We start from the raw sequence: 15,180 nt of genomic DNA, 5'->3' as shown, positions 1-15,180 counted from the left end.
GATATAAAACAACAGGGATATACGACCGATAGATACTAGCGGGAGGTGTCTACAGCTTGGCCTTTGTCTTGGCCGCCTGTGAAGAGTAGTTTAGCGGGCGTAAGGTCTGAGTGACATGGGGCTTGCCTTCAGCACTCCGTCCAGCTTGGTAGCGAACATCATGTTGCCCTTCGTCTTGAGCTTGCCAGTCATGAACGCCTTTTGTCCGTCGAGCTGTGTGGTGATTTAGCTCAGCAGGGGCGTGAATCCGCTGAGGACGCAAGACGCACCTTGCCCTCCGCCAGTTGCTGGAACGTCTCGTCGGACATGATGAGCGTCACATTCGGCTTCGACTTCGCCGCGCCCTTGTACACCGACCCCGTAGACTTCAAATCGATCGTCCAGACGCCCTCCTTGCCCTCCGCATTCTTCACGCGCAACTCGAAGATGCCGTTGGTCTGAGGTCGCGTACGGTCAGCTCGAGGCGCGAACAGAGCTGCAGACGGACGGTGCGCGTACCTTCTTGATCTGCGCCTTCTTCTCCTCGTCGTTGTAGCCAGCGAAGACGGCTGCGAGCGCTGCGAGCGTCTCAGACGACTGACCATTCCTCAGCTACTGGGACCGCGTTGGTGCGGAAGCTCTCCTACCTTGAATCCGGGCTCCTTGATATCAGACATGGCGATTTCAGCGGACAGTAGTCAATAGGGATGAAGGAGACGACTTCAGAAACGCGCCAGAGACGTTGCTGGCGAGTCGGAGGTCGGGAAGGAGGTGAGACGGGGCAGAGATGCTTCCCCAGCTGAACTTATGATGCTGGGAGCTGACCGCACTCGACCTCCCCGAGTGGTCTCCGACACATGTGATAAACGCGCTCGAGGTCGTAGATGCGATCGGGCACATCACACTCTCCTCACTGACACTAACACTAGCCAGCTGACTCTCGTTTACAGAGGTTTTGGATGGGGAGGGCAGCATCATCATTGACATGATGCATTCCGATAGGCAATACAGCGGTGGTGGGGCCACTATGCGCGACAAGAGCGTGATTGTCCTAGTTCTGAGACTACTTGTAAGTAGTATCGTGTACTTACTACTGGTGCAATGAGGCGTATGTAATATTCCTCCGTCCATCCAATGAGACGGGGCAGGTTCTAGCCGTCCATGCGGATGGGAAGCGAAAGGATTCGGCTAAGATGTCGTGTCGCCTATGGCCCTATGCCACCGCGGTGACTGGATGGCGGAACTGCACGTTAGGCAGCATACCGGACGTGTCCCTGTACGATTTGAATGAGTATTGCATTCCAGGGAGCACAGCGCGCAGATTGACCTTATACAGCCGTAAAATATGCCCTAGGACCAGTGCCAGTCATAGTCATAATTGAACTGCATGCGATCATTCTGACTTCCGCCCGTCAATGGCTTCCTGGCCGTGGGTCTGCGGGCCGGGGATGGAGGATATCGTCCAGCTTAGCTGCGACCTGTTGCCTCAGATCCTCCTTCTCTGCCTGAACGTCCCGCATTTCGGCATCACGGCGGTTGGCGATTTGCGACTCGTCGGACAGCAATAGAAGCAGCTTCATAGAGTGAATAATGGACACCAGCGAATGCGCCGCACGTATCTAGAAATCCTTGGGGTTGAACAGAGGCCTCGACGCAAACACACTGGGAACCCACCATAGACTCTGCCCGGCACTCTGCCTGGTAGGCCTCCTGAGCGATTCTGAACTTGTCCTTGTCGCCGATCTGCCCCAGTTGAGAATCCACCTCACAAGGCTATTCGAGGACGCTCACCGAAGCCAGTCCAACAAGATCCACCATCCCATCCACCAGAGTGTCAATCTCAAGATCGACCTTCTTGTTCCACTCTTCCTCTATGGCATCCAAGTACTCGTTCGAGTTTTGGTCGACGAGCGGTTGGATAGGGCGCTGAAGGAGATGGGCCGTGGGCAGAGCAGACGGGCGAGAGACGTCGCTCTGAGGTACAGCGTCGGTCATTGTACGAGCTACGGTTCAAAGAGGTGTGGAAAGCAGCAAGGGAGACTCGGGAGATGGTGGTCTGCGTGCAAGTGGCACGGTCGAAGCGGGCCGGAAATGCAACGCGTCTGTGGCGTGGGAAGCGGCCCGCCGTCGCGTCTTCACGCGTTCGAACGTCCGGGACTCCGTACTCATCTCCACAAGTCTTCTTCCAGATCAATTCCGAGTTGTAGGCTTAGTTGCCAGAATGCGCCTCCAAGCTATCTCTCCCTCGCCTCCCCGAGCGCTGCTCGACGCTCTGGCGCAGCTTGGGATCAGAACGGATACGGACTTGCTCTTCTCCGCCGACCCTATCGACATCTTCCGAAAGCTACCATCTAGTACTTTGAGCCTCCATGACTTCCATTCATTCGTCGCCCAGGTGTCACAACAAGCATCAGCGCCAGCCGTGTGCGGAGACGTGCTTTTTGAGCAAGAGAAGAGGAAGGAAGAAAACGACCTATATAGTGATCTCACTACAGGAGTGCGAGAACTTGATGGGCTACTCGGCGGACTCGCACCTCCCCGCGTCATTGAGGTGTCCGGCGATAGAGGGTCCGGAAAGTCGGTATGTTGTCAGAATGAGATGCGCTACTGAATAAACTGGACGACTTCTGTAGTCTCTTGCCCTCCAAGTCGTCCTGCGACATCTCTCTTCGGACCACAACGTCGGAGCGTTGTGGATTGATACAACCGGCGACTTCTCCGCTGACAGTATCCCCCGTCTCTTGGAGTCATATGAGGGCCATGTAAGATGCGGCCCTGCTCCTGGAAACCGCACCACGAACTGACTCAAGAGCCCTGAGGCTGTTTCCACCACACTGGAAAGACTGCAAGTCGCCCTCGCCTTCGACATCGAGACGGCGCACGACGTACTTGAGATGCTCCGGACGACTTTGAGCGTAAGTGGTCTACTCCCGGCGCTGAAGACGCGGCTGAAAATGTGCAGCGCAGACTCACCCAGATGCCCCTCCGGTAACGCGCTGTGTGGTCATAGACACTGTCACATCACTTCTGGGTTCGCTGCTCAGCGCAGTCTCCTCCCAAGGTCCCTCAGCTTCCATATTTACAGTAAGGCCACCAGCTTAACTCCATGCGCAATACAGGCCACGCCATCATGACCACGTTCATGCGCCAACTCCAGACACTTGCCGAGTCCTTCTCTTTGACTATTCTGGTGAGCCCCCTCACCCCCACCCTCAAAATCACACTCACTCATAGAGCCTGGCCCACTCTATAGGTGATCAACACGTCCACGAAATGCACGCCACGCAACCCCGACTCCGTATTCGCCACAACGGACAGGAAACCCGCGCTCGGGCCATCGTTCACCTTTCTCACCGACACGACGCTCTGGCTGGCGAGGCGCGAGACCGCGGAGGATGGAGGTGCGACGCACGTCGCGGAGGTCTTCCGCTCGAGACTGGTGGTACGTCTGCGTCTATCAGGGTGGGACTCGGTCAGCTCGGTCAGCTAGGCTGACGGATGTGTAGCCTTCTCGGACGTGGTGTAGTTTCAAGATCCGGCACGGGATACTGTCAGATACGTAGCATGTTGCAAGAAAAAGAGCATACAGCTCATCGCTGCACCGGAGCTAGGCACACAAGCTTGGCGATTATTGGACTCGCTGTCGCGGACCGCGCTGTACCTACGGAAAAAACACAAAGGGAGGCAAACCTCGTCATGTCGAACATTGGGCTGCGAGCTGAAGTCATGTCTTGTTCACGCTCCTGCTATCTCCAGGTGCAGCAATTGCATAGCTATATCAAAGATGTCCATGCACTAATCATACAATACTCGTAACAAACACATCCGTCGCTACGTGCAACGTACTATAGGTCATCGAACCTACATTCGACGCGTCAATATAGGTCTTCTTTCAAGGCGGATGGAACCACATACCTATCTGGCATGATGACCGGGGCAAGCAAGCTCCACATGTACAGGAGCATGCAGACCCAGCTCGAGACGACGCGAACCCACATGGCGATCTCCGAGCGGCCGATGTAGACGTCGTCATCGCCACTATGCTCGGTCTTGACCACGTTCCTGTAGTGGTATGGGTTAGCTTGTATGTTGGTGCGCATTGCGCGAGGAAGAGACATACCAGTCTGTAAGCAAGACGGCGACATACATCGCACCCATGGCGAAGATGATATGGAACCAGGAGTACTGCAGACGCGGTTAGAGTAGAACGGAAGTAGAAGCGAGTAACGCAAGCGTACGTTGTATCGTGTGCCGGAGCGTTCGTCGTCACGGGTCTCACCGATAACCTCGTCCTCATCTTCGTCCTCGTCTTCATCGAGTGCAGAGGCAGGGATAGCACTTGACATCATGTCAGCACGTAATACATGGGCAAGAAGGAGATCCAGCACTCACCCAGCCTCGACCGCTGCTAGCAGGGCCTGGTACCTGGGCGACTCCGTGCGGCCTGGCTGGGTGTTCACAACGCCCATCTCCGCATGTCCGTCATCGATCGGCAGCTCAATGGCACCCTTCTTGTTGTTGCCCACCAGCGCGCGGCTCTGCGTCGCAGCCCTGCTGGTCGAGTACGAAATAGCCAAGAAGGTGAACAGAGCGCCGAGCACGACGGTCGTGTTCTTCGCGCCCTCGCCGACGCCGCCCTTCCTCAGCGGGTTGCACGTCTCGTGGGCGTGGTTGCCGACAGCGGAGGTGATGAGGTACGTGCAGTACGCGGCGACCATGCTCGCCTGCGCGAGGCCGCTGCGGGGGTTGTGCTCCTGCACGACCGGGTGCACGCACATGATCGTGATAATGACGCACAGCGCGAGGTTGAACGAGATGAAGAACCGGTTCAGTGTGCAGCCGCTGTCCGCGAAGAACCCGTAGAGCACGCCCGTAAGCGCAATTGCGGCGATGTACAACCCCGCTGTGCTCCCGATCAGGACCCACTGCCACAGATTCGAGTTAGAGTTCTCCCAGTTCTCGAGGCACGTCTCGGACCAGGAATGCGCGAAGTCGACGAGGAGGACGAGGCCGAGGAGAATGAAGATAGTCGCGCCGATGAGGGAGACGTAGTTGCCCCAGAACATGAAGAAGCCGTTCGGGATGAAGAAGGACGCGACGACGAGGACGAGCCAGAGGAAGACCTTGGGACCCCACCAGCCGTTCTGAATGGAAGCTCGCTTGTCTTTGGTGTCTTTAACGCCAATGAGGGATGCACCGAGGATGAAGTGTAAGAGGGAAAGAGCGAAGCATATCCGGTGGACCTGTGAGCCGAGGTGATGATTCATTAGAGCGCGTTCTCGGGCAGTGAGTATGATACGCACCGCGAGAACGCCATAACATCTGCCACCGTCGCAGTCCATCTCCAAGTAGCCATGGCTCCATTTCTCAATGGTCTGGATCGCGAGAGGTGTCTTCATGAGCCATGCGAACATCGAGTTCAGGCAGAATATAATCTATGTCGCACCGCCTTCATATCAATCCCCTGAGCATATTGACAGCCAAACTACATGCATACCGCAAAGCCAACACGCGTGGCAATAGACGAGTTACAGTTACATGACTTGAAGAACATCGACGCTGAAGATACGGAGTCAGCCTTCAGACCGCATCTGGTGAGGTCCGGGCGCACTGACCAGCTGTCGAGGTGCAGAAGAAAGCAAGGCCGCCAATGCATGACGATGCAACAGTCCCTAGGATGCCCGCGAAGGGCAGGGAGAGTACGAGGCCCATGGCGTGAATGAGAGTGAGAGTGGAAGGTATCGCACAGTCGGAGCACAGGCCCGGTTATGGCGCAGAGACCGGTTACGTAATGCATATGCAGTCCTCCTCCTGACGTCGACGCGACGGTACGATCATGATCCGGACCTGTATGAGGGCAGCTTGAGGGCAGCTCAACGAGTCAATCCAATTAAAATATGAGTGGGGGGTAAGTGATCACGAAGTCCATCCTATCGCGTACAGCTACGACGAGTTCAGCTACTACGAGTTCAACTGAGGAAGTAGGAGTGTGCACCCTCGAAAAGCGGGAAAGGACCCTTCATAGCCTTCTCATCCCACCTTTCCCGGCATTGCTCCATCGCTTTCTGCGCATCCTCGAACTTCTCTGCCTCCACCGACCCATCGTCCAAGCAGTCAATTTCGCGGTAGAGCTGAGTGACGTTGCGCGTGTACTCCTCGAGCGCCTCTGCTGCAGCTGCGTGCTCCGCAACCTCGTCTGCCGAGAAGTCGATAGGACACGGCCCATCGGCAAACTGGTCCCATTTTTCCTGGAGGTCCATGAGCATTCCGCGTAGCTCCAGAGGCCCGTCCGCGACGCAGCGTGTGATGAAGGGCACTAGGTTGCTCAAAACACTGCTGTGAGGCAACTCCAATGTTAACTGCCGCACCGAGTGGAACGTGCTTATCCGCTGAAGGTAATACCGTGTGCGCATTGCGAACCGATGATGGATCCGTACAATGCCCTGCTCCTCCTCCGACATCATGTCGAAGTTGTCGGGCCACGGCGGCGTCGACCCATCCCTCGGCACCGGTATCAGGCCTCTGTTTAGAACGGCCGGGGGAATGGCGCATTGCATGCAGAGAGGTGACACGGTCGCGCCTTGCCAGTCGATGGGCGCACGCACAAACGCCTTTCCGTCTTCCGGCACAATGAGGTTGTTGAGATTCAGATCCGGATGATTGAGCACGCAGTACCTCGACGCAACAGGCTCGCTGGGGATGATATCTGGCGCGATGCGTATGCACATCGCCAGAAGCCGGCGAAGAAGAGGAGTATCGCTTGGCTTGGACTTGCCGAATGGTGGTGAGATTCCTAACCCGGCATCGAGGGCGCGTAGCTGAAATTCGGCAGCACTCTTGATCATTGTCTGCATGTCTGGCCCTGCATCGCAAACTTCTGAGTATGCATCAGGACAAGTGCTATGAGTACTTACATGGTCCACGGTCTGCATCGATCTGCCCATAATCACCTCGCCACCATTCCCGATTGGTAGTGGGACCAATGCGGTACTTGGCTGCAAGCTGCGCCTTTAGGGCCACCGAACCCACTCTACGCGCATCGTGGAAAAGAGGGCGACTTCGTAGTTCGTCTGTGACATCGTCTGCGAAGTAGAGCGATCCGTTCTGCGACAACGGCTCGCCCAGCAAGCGTTTCTCAATCTCCCAGATGCTGGCTAGCGCCGCCCCAGCAGACTCGCCCTCAATCCAGGGCCAGCGAGACATCAAAGTTACACCAGGTGCATAATCGAGTATGATGTAAGGTGTCTCCGCTGGATTGCGATAGCTTGCATCCCACGCAATGACTCTGGGTGGCAAAGGCATCTCGGGGACGTCGGCGTATCGCTCACGGATGTAGCACATCGTGGCAACCTCGCTGGCGGTCGCGCGCTCGACGTTCCCGACGACAGGACAAGGGATGCGCACGACCGCCTGCGTCCCATTGTCGAAACGGAGCATAAACACTTTGTTATACGATCCTAATGGCACAGTTGGTTAATGCAACGGAGTCAGGTTGACATACGGGTGCCACACCTTCGCCGATCTTGTCCCAAGCGATGCAGCGCTCAGCATCTACGCTACGACAAGCTATTCGTTCAAGAGCCTCGACGTTGAACAGAGTATATCGAAGCTTCTTCTCTGCCATTCACGGTGCGGTGAGCGATGGCATGATGCGACGAACGGAAGCGCACCTTGCTCATCATTGCAAAGCCATCTCGTCGTCGTGTGCTCAAACAGCGACTTGGAATCAGGCCGAATCGACTGAGCACTAGCGTGCACGCTGTAAGAACGCAGAAGTTGTGGTTTGGGGATTTTAATCGCGTTCACGTTGAGCTTGAGGGAATGAAGGATAGGAGGGATCCGCATGTGAGTCCGAGTCTTGACCACAACCGGAATAGCAGCTATGCTACTGTGAGTGGTAGTGGTAGTCACACAACTCAGGTCGGGGAAGTGAGTGAGCTGGCACTGCGTAGTAATTCTAGAACTCAGGGTAGACCGTCTAAGTAGTACCGTTGCCCGCTATTAGTCCGAGGCCGCGCTCAAGCTCAAGCCGGGCTTGCGCGCCTCGGCCACAGCGCGTCTCGGGGCCGTCGCCTTCCTACGTATCGCTCACTACCTCATTTCATACTCCTCTCAGAGTTCCGACTTCCTCATATTCGGATTCTATGCATCAGAATTACTGCGGGAAAGGTCTCGGAAAGGTGGCATCGCCAGCCAAATGCCCGCAAGACCTTGCGAGCGTCCGGAAGGGTGACCAAAGCCTCACTCGCAGGAACCACATCCCGCGAGCCGTACATCGCATCATGTTGGGCGAATAGATGAAGCCTATGCAAAAACGGGATGGACCACTTACAAGCCACCACAGATTTATCGTTGATCTCATTTACGTAGCGGGTCAGTCCTACATCGATTATCTTACACTGTACAACACTGATAGCTACGCGGAATGTCAGACGATTCGAGCCCACTTTAGCCACTCGGACGTTTGTTAACTCACCATAAACAGGGACATGGTACGGCAATCAATTCTCGGCGCCGTCAGACTTCGCGGCCTCCGAGTCGGTGGCACTGCTGCGTTGGATAGACAACGTGCAGAGCTGAGAGACTGAAGATGTGCGAAATTGATCAATGTACTTACTCGTGCAGCAGACGTTCCTCGGCGGGCTTAATGACTTCCTTGAGAATCGTTTTATAGATCGTCTGTGATCGCAGGATCTGCAGCGGATGGTTTCCTCCCTTGCATGCAGACTTATGCTCCTTCCAATGTGCCTTCTGGCACGCTGCGTCGCAATAGAAGATCTATACTGCCAAGTCAGCGAGGGTAGTAGCGTCGCATATAGGAGAAAAGTAACGAACCCTTTGGCATCCGTGACAACGCTTCATCTTGGAGCCAGGACGTTCGATCGCTGTGCACCCCGTCGCTTCACATCTCTTCCAGAGGGGCTGGAAAAAGGGATCCAGCTTGGCGGCCTGTGCAATCTTGACTGCACTACGAGTGTCTATCCCGAGCGCGATATACTTATCGACGCGGGAATTCCAGCCAGCGGACATCCTCTTGCCAGCCCATTCTCCTCTCCATACTTCCCCAGGCCTGATGATATAATATGAACATATTAGACCAAGTTCACATTCTGGAGCATTGAAGAATACTGACAGAGGCAGGAAGTCCAGATCCGTTGTTGCATATCGAAACGCCGGGTCAGCCTTTTCTTTACTTTCAGTGTCGTTATACTTGACGGCCATTCTAAGGAGCTCGTATGGCTTCTTCTTCCCCGTATCTGGCCACCGACTCGACTGCAATGCGGGCACGCTGCACAGGGATATGTAGGTTGCCGTCTGCCCGTCGGCTTCTGGAATCACGCGCTGCATCAGAACTTCTCCGATTTCGGTTACGGGCTGTAACGGGCCGTAACGGTTGCTAAAATTCCGATTTTACATAGCGTCAGCGTATCACTCGTTAGCAAGACCCGTCGCATTTTAGAAGGTTGGGAAGATGTGGCAATCGCGTCGCTAGATAGTCGTTACGTAGCCATAACCGTTCACACAATCCTCAGCAAGCGTCACTGCTGCAGCTCCCGAGTCCCATTCTCCGGTTCTGTGCTCAATATTTCTGGCAATAGATTTCATTTTCGATGTATGCTACACATTGTGTAGTACTAGTACTGTATGTAATATAACTAAACCGAAGAAACGCACCCGCCCGGGTAAAGACCCACCGCAGTGGGCACGGGTTGCGTGCGGGTAACGCGGGTTCGTGGGTCCACTGGTGGGTTTGCGGTTGAGTCGACCACCGGTGGGCGAGTGACCGTGCGGATGAGCGTACGAAGATGGGGCCGAGCGTGCAGATGTACAATCGCGCGCGGGCGTCCGTGCGATCGTGTGGGCAAGTGGGTGAGCGAAGGATATCAAGCGAGTCACCGACGACCGTAGGCGGTAAATTTGAAGGAGCGTGCGGGATACTCACCAGTCGGTAGTGTTTCCTTCCCTCCTTCTCAAACCCGTGCTTCACGCCCGATTGGGCTTGCCATTCTTATTTTACCTCCTCCGTGTCACTCTTGTGTACCAGGCTCGCGTGATCCTCCGCGACGATCTCCTGCTTGCTGTCCGCAGGGTCGGTGTATTGCTCCTCGAACTTCTCCGTCCACCAGATGAAAATTTCCCTGCGAACTGGTCCGTGCACGCGTCAACGAGGAAGCCGACCGTGCGCACGGTCTCGAGTGTGGGGAAGAGCGTGTGGTGCCGCAGGAGTGAGGGTAAGTGGTCTTGCGCGTGGCTCGGCCGGTTCGGGTACAGGCGCGAGATGCCCATCCCGCTGATGCTGATGCGGCGGAGTGTGCAGTTGGGCGTGTGTAGCTCGGGCTCGAGCGCGTTCCGCGAGGGCATGGGTGGTGCGGAGAAGGTGGGTGAGTGCGTGCTGGAGGCTGGGAAAGCGGGAGTCGAATAGAGGGATGGCGGTGGTGGGGAGCGTGCATTGAGCAGCTTCTCGCCGCAGTCAAAGACGAACGTCTCGAGTATGGGGCAGACGTCGGGCTGCAGGAACATGGTGATGCTAATTGGGGAGCCTTGGTATGAAAGAGATGTCATCGGGAGCAGCTCGAGGATAGTGATCTTTGGCACGTACAAGGAGCTATTACAGCGTAAATTCGCATCCAGAACAACTCTGCAGAGAGCGAGAATCAAGAGACAGCGAGGTGGAGACTACCCAAGTGTGGACACAAGAGGGTGGGAGTGAGTCGGCGGCAAGGCTCTGCCAGATGATGACGAAGCTTGATGAGAGCATGCTCTTGAGCGCGCACATTGACTGTTGCAGGCGAAGAGCGCAGGAGAGTAGCAGAAAGCCAGCAGCGAGGGGGAGAGACACGGTTTGAGGCTCGAAGCTGGATGTGAGCGTCGACGTCGGGAGGCCCGCGTGGCGGTCGAGGATCGCGAGCGCGAGCGGCGCGGGCTGCATGCCGGAGTGGCCAGAGTGCCTCGAGCTCTCGCCAGAGAACGAGGACATGGAGAGTGAGATGGACGCGCTTGGCGCGACGGGGAACATGAGGTCGAGCTAGTGAGGACACAGTGCCACAACGCCGAGTCGCAGCTGCACCGGGACGCGCAAGTGCCACAGTGACTTGCCCTAAACCGCCTAAGCGCCGGCGGCCACGTCCTTGCTCTCGTTAGCTATCTTTCCCTCGACGCGCGCACCCTGTCGCGCACGCTCTCCCTCGACCAGATCGCCGCCCGCGCGGAGCACCCACGCGCTCCCGAGCTCGAGCTCGACCGACACGCTGCCACGCCACCCCAGCGTACCCCGCGCACAACACTGCCCTTCCTGCACGCGCCGCCTCCGCCTCACGCGGTCGTCTGGGAGGCGATGCCGACTCACCCGCCGTGCGCGTGCAGACCCGTCGTGCAAGGTGTGCCACCCTCGACGCCGGTGCAAGTACCACCGCGGCCTGCAAGAAGGGCGTTCGGAAGCGCCACAGGGCGATGGGGACAGCTCGAGGGCAAGGACAGGTGAGTACAAGCCCTGCCCTCTAGTCTCGAGCGCGATAACACGCGAGCACATGGCGATGTCGAGTACGCAGGGCAAATGCCGCACGTGCAAACGTAGCCGACAGATACGGGTACACTGGGCAAAGACCGAGTATGGTCGGAGCGCAATCAACACGCAGACCCCCCGCGCGGAACACGGGCAAGCGAAGGGCGACGGCACACACACTGACTGCGAGTGCACTCGGCGAATGCCCAGCACGCAAGCACGGCCGACGAACGGACCCCACGCGCGTGAGCAGAAGACCGGCGATGGTGACGTTGGGCAGGGCCGGGGTCGTCGCAATTCCGGGTTCCAGGGGTAAGGAGGAATTTCGGAGGCCTCTGCACCTACTCGGGCACTCCCCTCGAGTGCAGCGGCGTCCAGAACCTCCTCGGTGCGCCGCGCACCTCGCGCTGCAGGCGCGGATGCGATCATAGCTCATCCGGTGCCAGGTCGGGTGAGCGGGCTCATTGGTCAGCTCCGTGCCCCTATTCTGCTCGAGGACCTAACCCTGCGCACGGGCCCAACGCACAGAGCGATTTCTCGCTGGCGCCCCGCAGGTACGTTTGTCAATCCTCAGCATCCCATCTTTTCAGGAAGCTCACGGCCGTGCACAGATACAGTACAGCCTTATAATTGACTAGCAAAGTGCTCGTTCAAAGGCTCTGTATCTCACGTACGCAATTTTGCTTCCAGTCAGTCATAATACAGGCTAACGCGGCGATGTACCTTAGTCTAGCAAGTCTGTGCATCGCCGCCGCGTAGGGGGAGTGCTCGCCTGAGCGCTCCCCGTCTTGCTGCAGCACCTGTCGGACGAGTGACGAAGCGGAGGCACGCACAACACACGCCGACTGCGAGCGTGGAGGGCGAATGCCTACTACGCAAACATGGCCGACGAGCGGTCAGCGCACACACTGAGCGGACAACCAGCAGACAGCGCACACGCCAACCAGCGAGCACGCAAATATGGCCGACGAACACACGCAGGTGGGCGGGCACACGCAGGCGACGACGACATGCATGGCAACGACGAGCACGCCGGGCGAATGCCCAGCACGCAAACGCAACCGACAAACGGACCACGCGTGCGTGACGGAAGAACGGGCGAGGGCACGCGGAGGACTGGGCACTGACGGGTCATCAGCGGTGGGCAGGGCCGGCACGCGGCAAGAACGGGCGGGCGTGAGGGGGAGTGAGCGGGGAGGGTCGGAATGGGAGGGCGTGAGCGGACAAATGGGGAGGAGGGCGAGAGAATGGCGGGGGTGGGTGCAGATGCACCAACCCCCACATGTAACCCCGCGGTAGGTAAACTCGCGGTTCACCGCCAACACCGGCAGTGAACTTCTCCAAAGCGAGCCAGTAGCGATAGCACTCAATAGACAGCTAGATAGTATGTAGAAAATGGCATTGCTATGGTTCGTGGGCATCATGATGCAAGCCCCGGTACACGAAAACTCTGTGAGACTCCAGTAAGCGTGTCAGCAGCTACATATCACGAGCCGTTAGCAAAATGCGCCTTTTGCTAACGACTGACGAATGTGAGCGTTGAGTGACACGCTGACGGTTTGTAACGCTTTTGCGTTAGCATCCGTCAGCGTGTCAGCAACGGTTAGCAACGGTTAGCAAAATCGGACTTCTACTGATGTGTGAGACGGTCATGCGTCCCAACTCGTTATCCCACTTCTCCACGATTACGAACCCTTTGGGTTTGCAGCAATTCTCGTATGTCTTGGTCGACCTGCAGATGCACGCGAAGGTAGGAGGATATAGATGGTCACCCGATCCATGGCACTCGGAAAGTGGCTTTCCTGACCAGCAAGGGCATTTACGCGGTGGTCGCGGAGCTGACTCGCCGCTCGCCAGTCGCGCTACGAGCTCCCTACAGAGTGATGCTTTTGCAGGGTCGACAACCCACATATCGCATGTTGGAGCCGGTTTTTCAGACAAGTATGCAAACAACATCAGGAAAACCCCTTTTCCGGAATTCGCACCAATATGTATAATGTTCGCAGAATACGAGGAATCGTAGGAACGTGAATGTATTCTCACTCAGGTATCAATGTTAGGTAGAACAAGCTTGAACAGCATACGAATTCAATGACAGAGTCTCTACGACAGGAATTTTTAGTAACTATGGGGGTCCCTTAGTACAATTGAGATGGAGACTATGCTGTGCATATCGTCCTACCAGTCACTCACATAATTATGTAGCACACGTCCAGATATCGTTTCATTAAATGCTCGCTACTGCTACATCACAGTTACGTGACTACCATTCGAGTACTTGAAGAGCTACACTGCGCAAACGGGGGCGTAACTACGCATTCGCTGTGTCACTACGCAAAGTGGATGGTACCGCGCATGTAATGTACTCCCACCGTCCGTCAGCTAGGCGTCATGCCTGCTCGCCGCACCCTCACCGTCGAAGTCTGCCGAGCGGTAGAACCAGCCTGGCGCGCTGGACGGTCAGCCTGCGTGCTCACCGTTGTTGTGCAAACTCGGGGCTGGCTTGAGGACTGAGGAGACTCGGACAGCAACACAGCTCGACCCATCGAGCAAAAATCCGTGAGAGGGGCAGAGGGAAAGGGCCACCGTGTTCACTGGGATCAGGAGCAGAAGCTCGTGATGCGGGCGCATGGGACATGCTTGCTGGTCAAGATGAGGGGGCCCGTCGCGGCCGAGCGAAGCCGTTGCAGTCAATCGAACGTGGGTACATGTTGGACGAGTGGCAGGGGCGCGGCGCAGGCGCAGGTGCAAGGCCACGAGATGAGGGCTAGTCAATGTTGGGACTGCATGCAGGCAGGAGCGCGTCGGCAGAGGGAAGTCGGACACGCACACAATGCGCACACAGGGGAGAGAGAATCGAAGAGAATAACTCACCTGTGCCTTATGCACTCCCCGTCCTCGCGCAAAGACCAGCTGCCGAACTGGGTGAAGAGCTTAAAAGCCTCGCACATCGCGTTGACAATTGCCCGTCTGTCATCGCGCTGCGCGCAGGCACGGGCGGGGCGATCTTTGTTCGTTGCATCAGTGGGGGTCGGGCGGCACGTACGTGGCGGGGCTGGTTGGTGTTCACGTGGCTTGGCCGGCTGGAGGCTTGGATGTCGGCGCAACTTGACGCGTTGAGAGGGCGCACGAGTATGAGAGTAGAGGGAGGAGTGTGTTCGAACAGGCGGCGGACAGTTACCAGCTGCAGGAGGTTGCCAGTGAGTGAAAGATGGACTTCGACTCGCTCGGCCCACTTCGGGAAATTCCGAAACAGGCGCTCATCTCGTAGTCACCCCATCTTTTTCTGCTACTTATTATTACTTGTCACGGTCGTCGACTCGTCTTGCTCGTCTGAGTCGTCGCTCCTCCTCCGCCGCCGAACATTGAACATGAACACCTGCATGCCGTCGGCCGCCCATACCCTTTGCGCTACTCGATCTCGCGGACGGCTTCAATCTGATGCCCTCGGCTATGTAGCCCGCCCGCGATGATAACATTCTCCTCATCCTCACTCCCTTCTTTGACTTCATCCACTGACGCCTTGCATTCACTGGCAGTCCTTATGGCTGACACTCAGTCTCATTACGAGGTGTGAAATCCACTATCTTTCGCACTCGTGATGTTGACAGTATCCTCAACGCTCGTGCAGGTGCCCAGGTCCTACCTACCCTTGGAGCTGCATGCCGTGGGCAAGCTCGCGCAGACCTGCCATGTAG

The 15,180-nt window shown here is 56.8% G+C and overlaps 7 protein-coding genes across 7 annotated transcripts; 1 reads left to right on the top strand and 6 right to left on the bottom strand.

Annotated features, from left to right (window-relative positions):
• Nucleotides 1-49: 49 nt before the first annotated feature.
• On the bottom strand, nucleotides 50-656 carry C8Q71DRAFT_795819 (sterol-binding-like protein; the record flags this gene model as incomplete). Its single annotated transcript, XM_047925635.1, has 5 exons — nucleotides 50-76; nucleotides 127-213; nucleotides 270-437; nucleotides 499-576; nucleotides 627-656. The coding sequence occupies 5 exons, from the start codon at nucleotides 654-656 to the stop codon at nucleotides 50-52; spliced, it is 390 nt and encodes a 129-aa protein (XP_047780223.1).
• A 254-nt stretch (nucleotides 657-910) lies between these two features.
• On the bottom strand, nucleotides 911-2,034 carry C8Q71DRAFT_750387 (uncharacterized protein). Its single transcript, XM_047923269.1, has 4 exons — nucleotides 1,771-2,034; nucleotides 1,654-1,722; nucleotides 1,307-1,598; nucleotides 911-1,253 (listed from the first exon to the last, which is right to left on the bottom strand). The coding sequence occupies exons 1-3, from the start codon at nucleotides 1,972-1,974 to the stop codon at nucleotides 1,392-1,394; spliced, it is 480 nt and encodes a 159-aa protein (XP_047780222.1). The 5' UTR covers nucleotides 1,975-2,034; the 3' UTR covers nucleotides 911-1,253; nucleotides 1,307-1,391.
• A 166-nt stretch (nucleotides 2,035-2,200) lies between these two features.
• C8Q71DRAFT_795817 (P-loop containing nucleoside triphosphate hydrolase protein) lies at nucleotides 2,201-3,542 on the top strand (the record flags this gene model as incomplete). Its single annotated transcript, XM_047925634.1, has 7 exons — nucleotides 2,201-2,560; nucleotides 2,613-2,741; nucleotides 2,790-2,894; nucleotides 2,947-3,040; nucleotides 3,099-3,169; nucleotides 3,233-3,421; nucleotides 3,486-3,542. The coding sequence occupies 7 exons, from the start codon at nucleotides 2,201-2,203 to the stop codon at nucleotides 3,540-3,542; spliced, it is 1,005 nt and encodes a 334-aa protein (XP_047780221.1).
• A 282-nt stretch (nucleotides 3,543-3,824) lies between these two features.
• C8Q71DRAFT_856270 (serine incorporator/TMS membrane protein) lies at nucleotides 3,825-5,691 on the bottom strand (the record flags this gene model as incomplete). The annotated part of the gene is made up of 8 exons (XM_047927280.1): nucleotides 3,825-3,840; nucleotides 3,895-4,041; nucleotides 4,100-4,164; nucleotides 4,218-4,317; nucleotides 4,372-5,222; nucleotides 5,283-5,414; nucleotides 5,477-5,538; nucleotides 5,595-5,691. 8 exons carry the CDS (start codon nucleotides 5,689-5,691, stop codon nucleotides 3,825-3,827), a joined length of 1,470 nt encoding a protein of 489 aa, XP_047780220.1.
• Nucleotides 5,692-5,841: 150 nt separating this feature from the next.
• On the bottom strand, nucleotides 5,842-7,987 carry C8Q71DRAFT_750379 (kinase-like domain-containing protein). Its single transcript, XM_047923268.1, has 4 exons — nucleotides 7,650-7,987; nucleotides 7,492-7,596; nucleotides 6,894-7,436; nucleotides 5,842-6,841 (listed from the first exon to the last, which is right to left on the bottom strand). The coding sequence occupies exons 1-4, from the start codon at nucleotides 7,822-7,824 to the stop codon at nucleotides 5,949-5,951; spliced, it is 1,716 nt and encodes a 571-aa protein (XP_047780219.1). The 5' UTR covers nucleotides 7,825-7,987; the 3' UTR covers nucleotides 5,842-5,948.
• Nucleotides 7,988-8,220: 233 nt separating this feature from the next.
• Nucleotides 8,221-9,319, bottom strand: C8Q71DRAFT_750376 (uncharacterized protein). The gene is made up of 5 exons (XM_047923267.1): nucleotides 9,113-9,319; nucleotides 8,815-9,049; nucleotides 8,597-8,757; nucleotides 8,456-8,529; nucleotides 8,221-8,395 (listed from the first exon to the last, which is right to left on the bottom strand). Exons 1-4 carry the CDS (start codon nucleotides 9,199-9,201, stop codon nucleotides 8,481-8,483), a joined length of 534 nt encoding a protein of 177 aa, XP_047780218.1. The 5' UTR covers nucleotides 9,202-9,319; the 3' UTR covers nucleotides 8,221-8,395; nucleotides 8,456-8,480.
• Nucleotides 9,320-9,565: 246 nt separating this feature from the next.
• Nucleotides 9,566-11,026, bottom strand: C8Q71DRAFT_750374 (uncharacterized protein). Its single transcript, XM_047923266.1, has 2 exons — nucleotides 10,580-11,026; nucleotides 9,566-10,520 (listed from the first exon to the last, which is right to left on the bottom strand). Exons 1-2 carry the CDS (start codon nucleotides 10,605-10,607, stop codon nucleotides 9,994-9,996), a joined length of 555 nt encoding a protein of 184 aa, XP_047780217.1. The 5' UTR covers nucleotides 10,608-11,026; the 3' UTR covers nucleotides 9,566-9,993.
• Between the last annotated feature and the right edge of the window lie 4,154 nt (nucleotides 11,027-15,180).

Source organism: Rhodofomes roseus (assembly GCF_022264815.1).
Source record: "Rhodofomes roseus strain CIRM-BRFM 1785 chromosome Unknown C8Q71scaffold_7, whole genome shotgun sequence".
In the NCBI taxonomy this organism is placed as follows: Eukaryota; Fungi; Basidiomycota; class Agaricomycetes; order Polyporales; family Fomitopsidaceae; genus Rhodofomes; species Rhodofomes roseus.
Note: the sequence above shows the minus strand (reverse complement) of the source record. Positions and strands in the feature narration are given on the sequence as shown.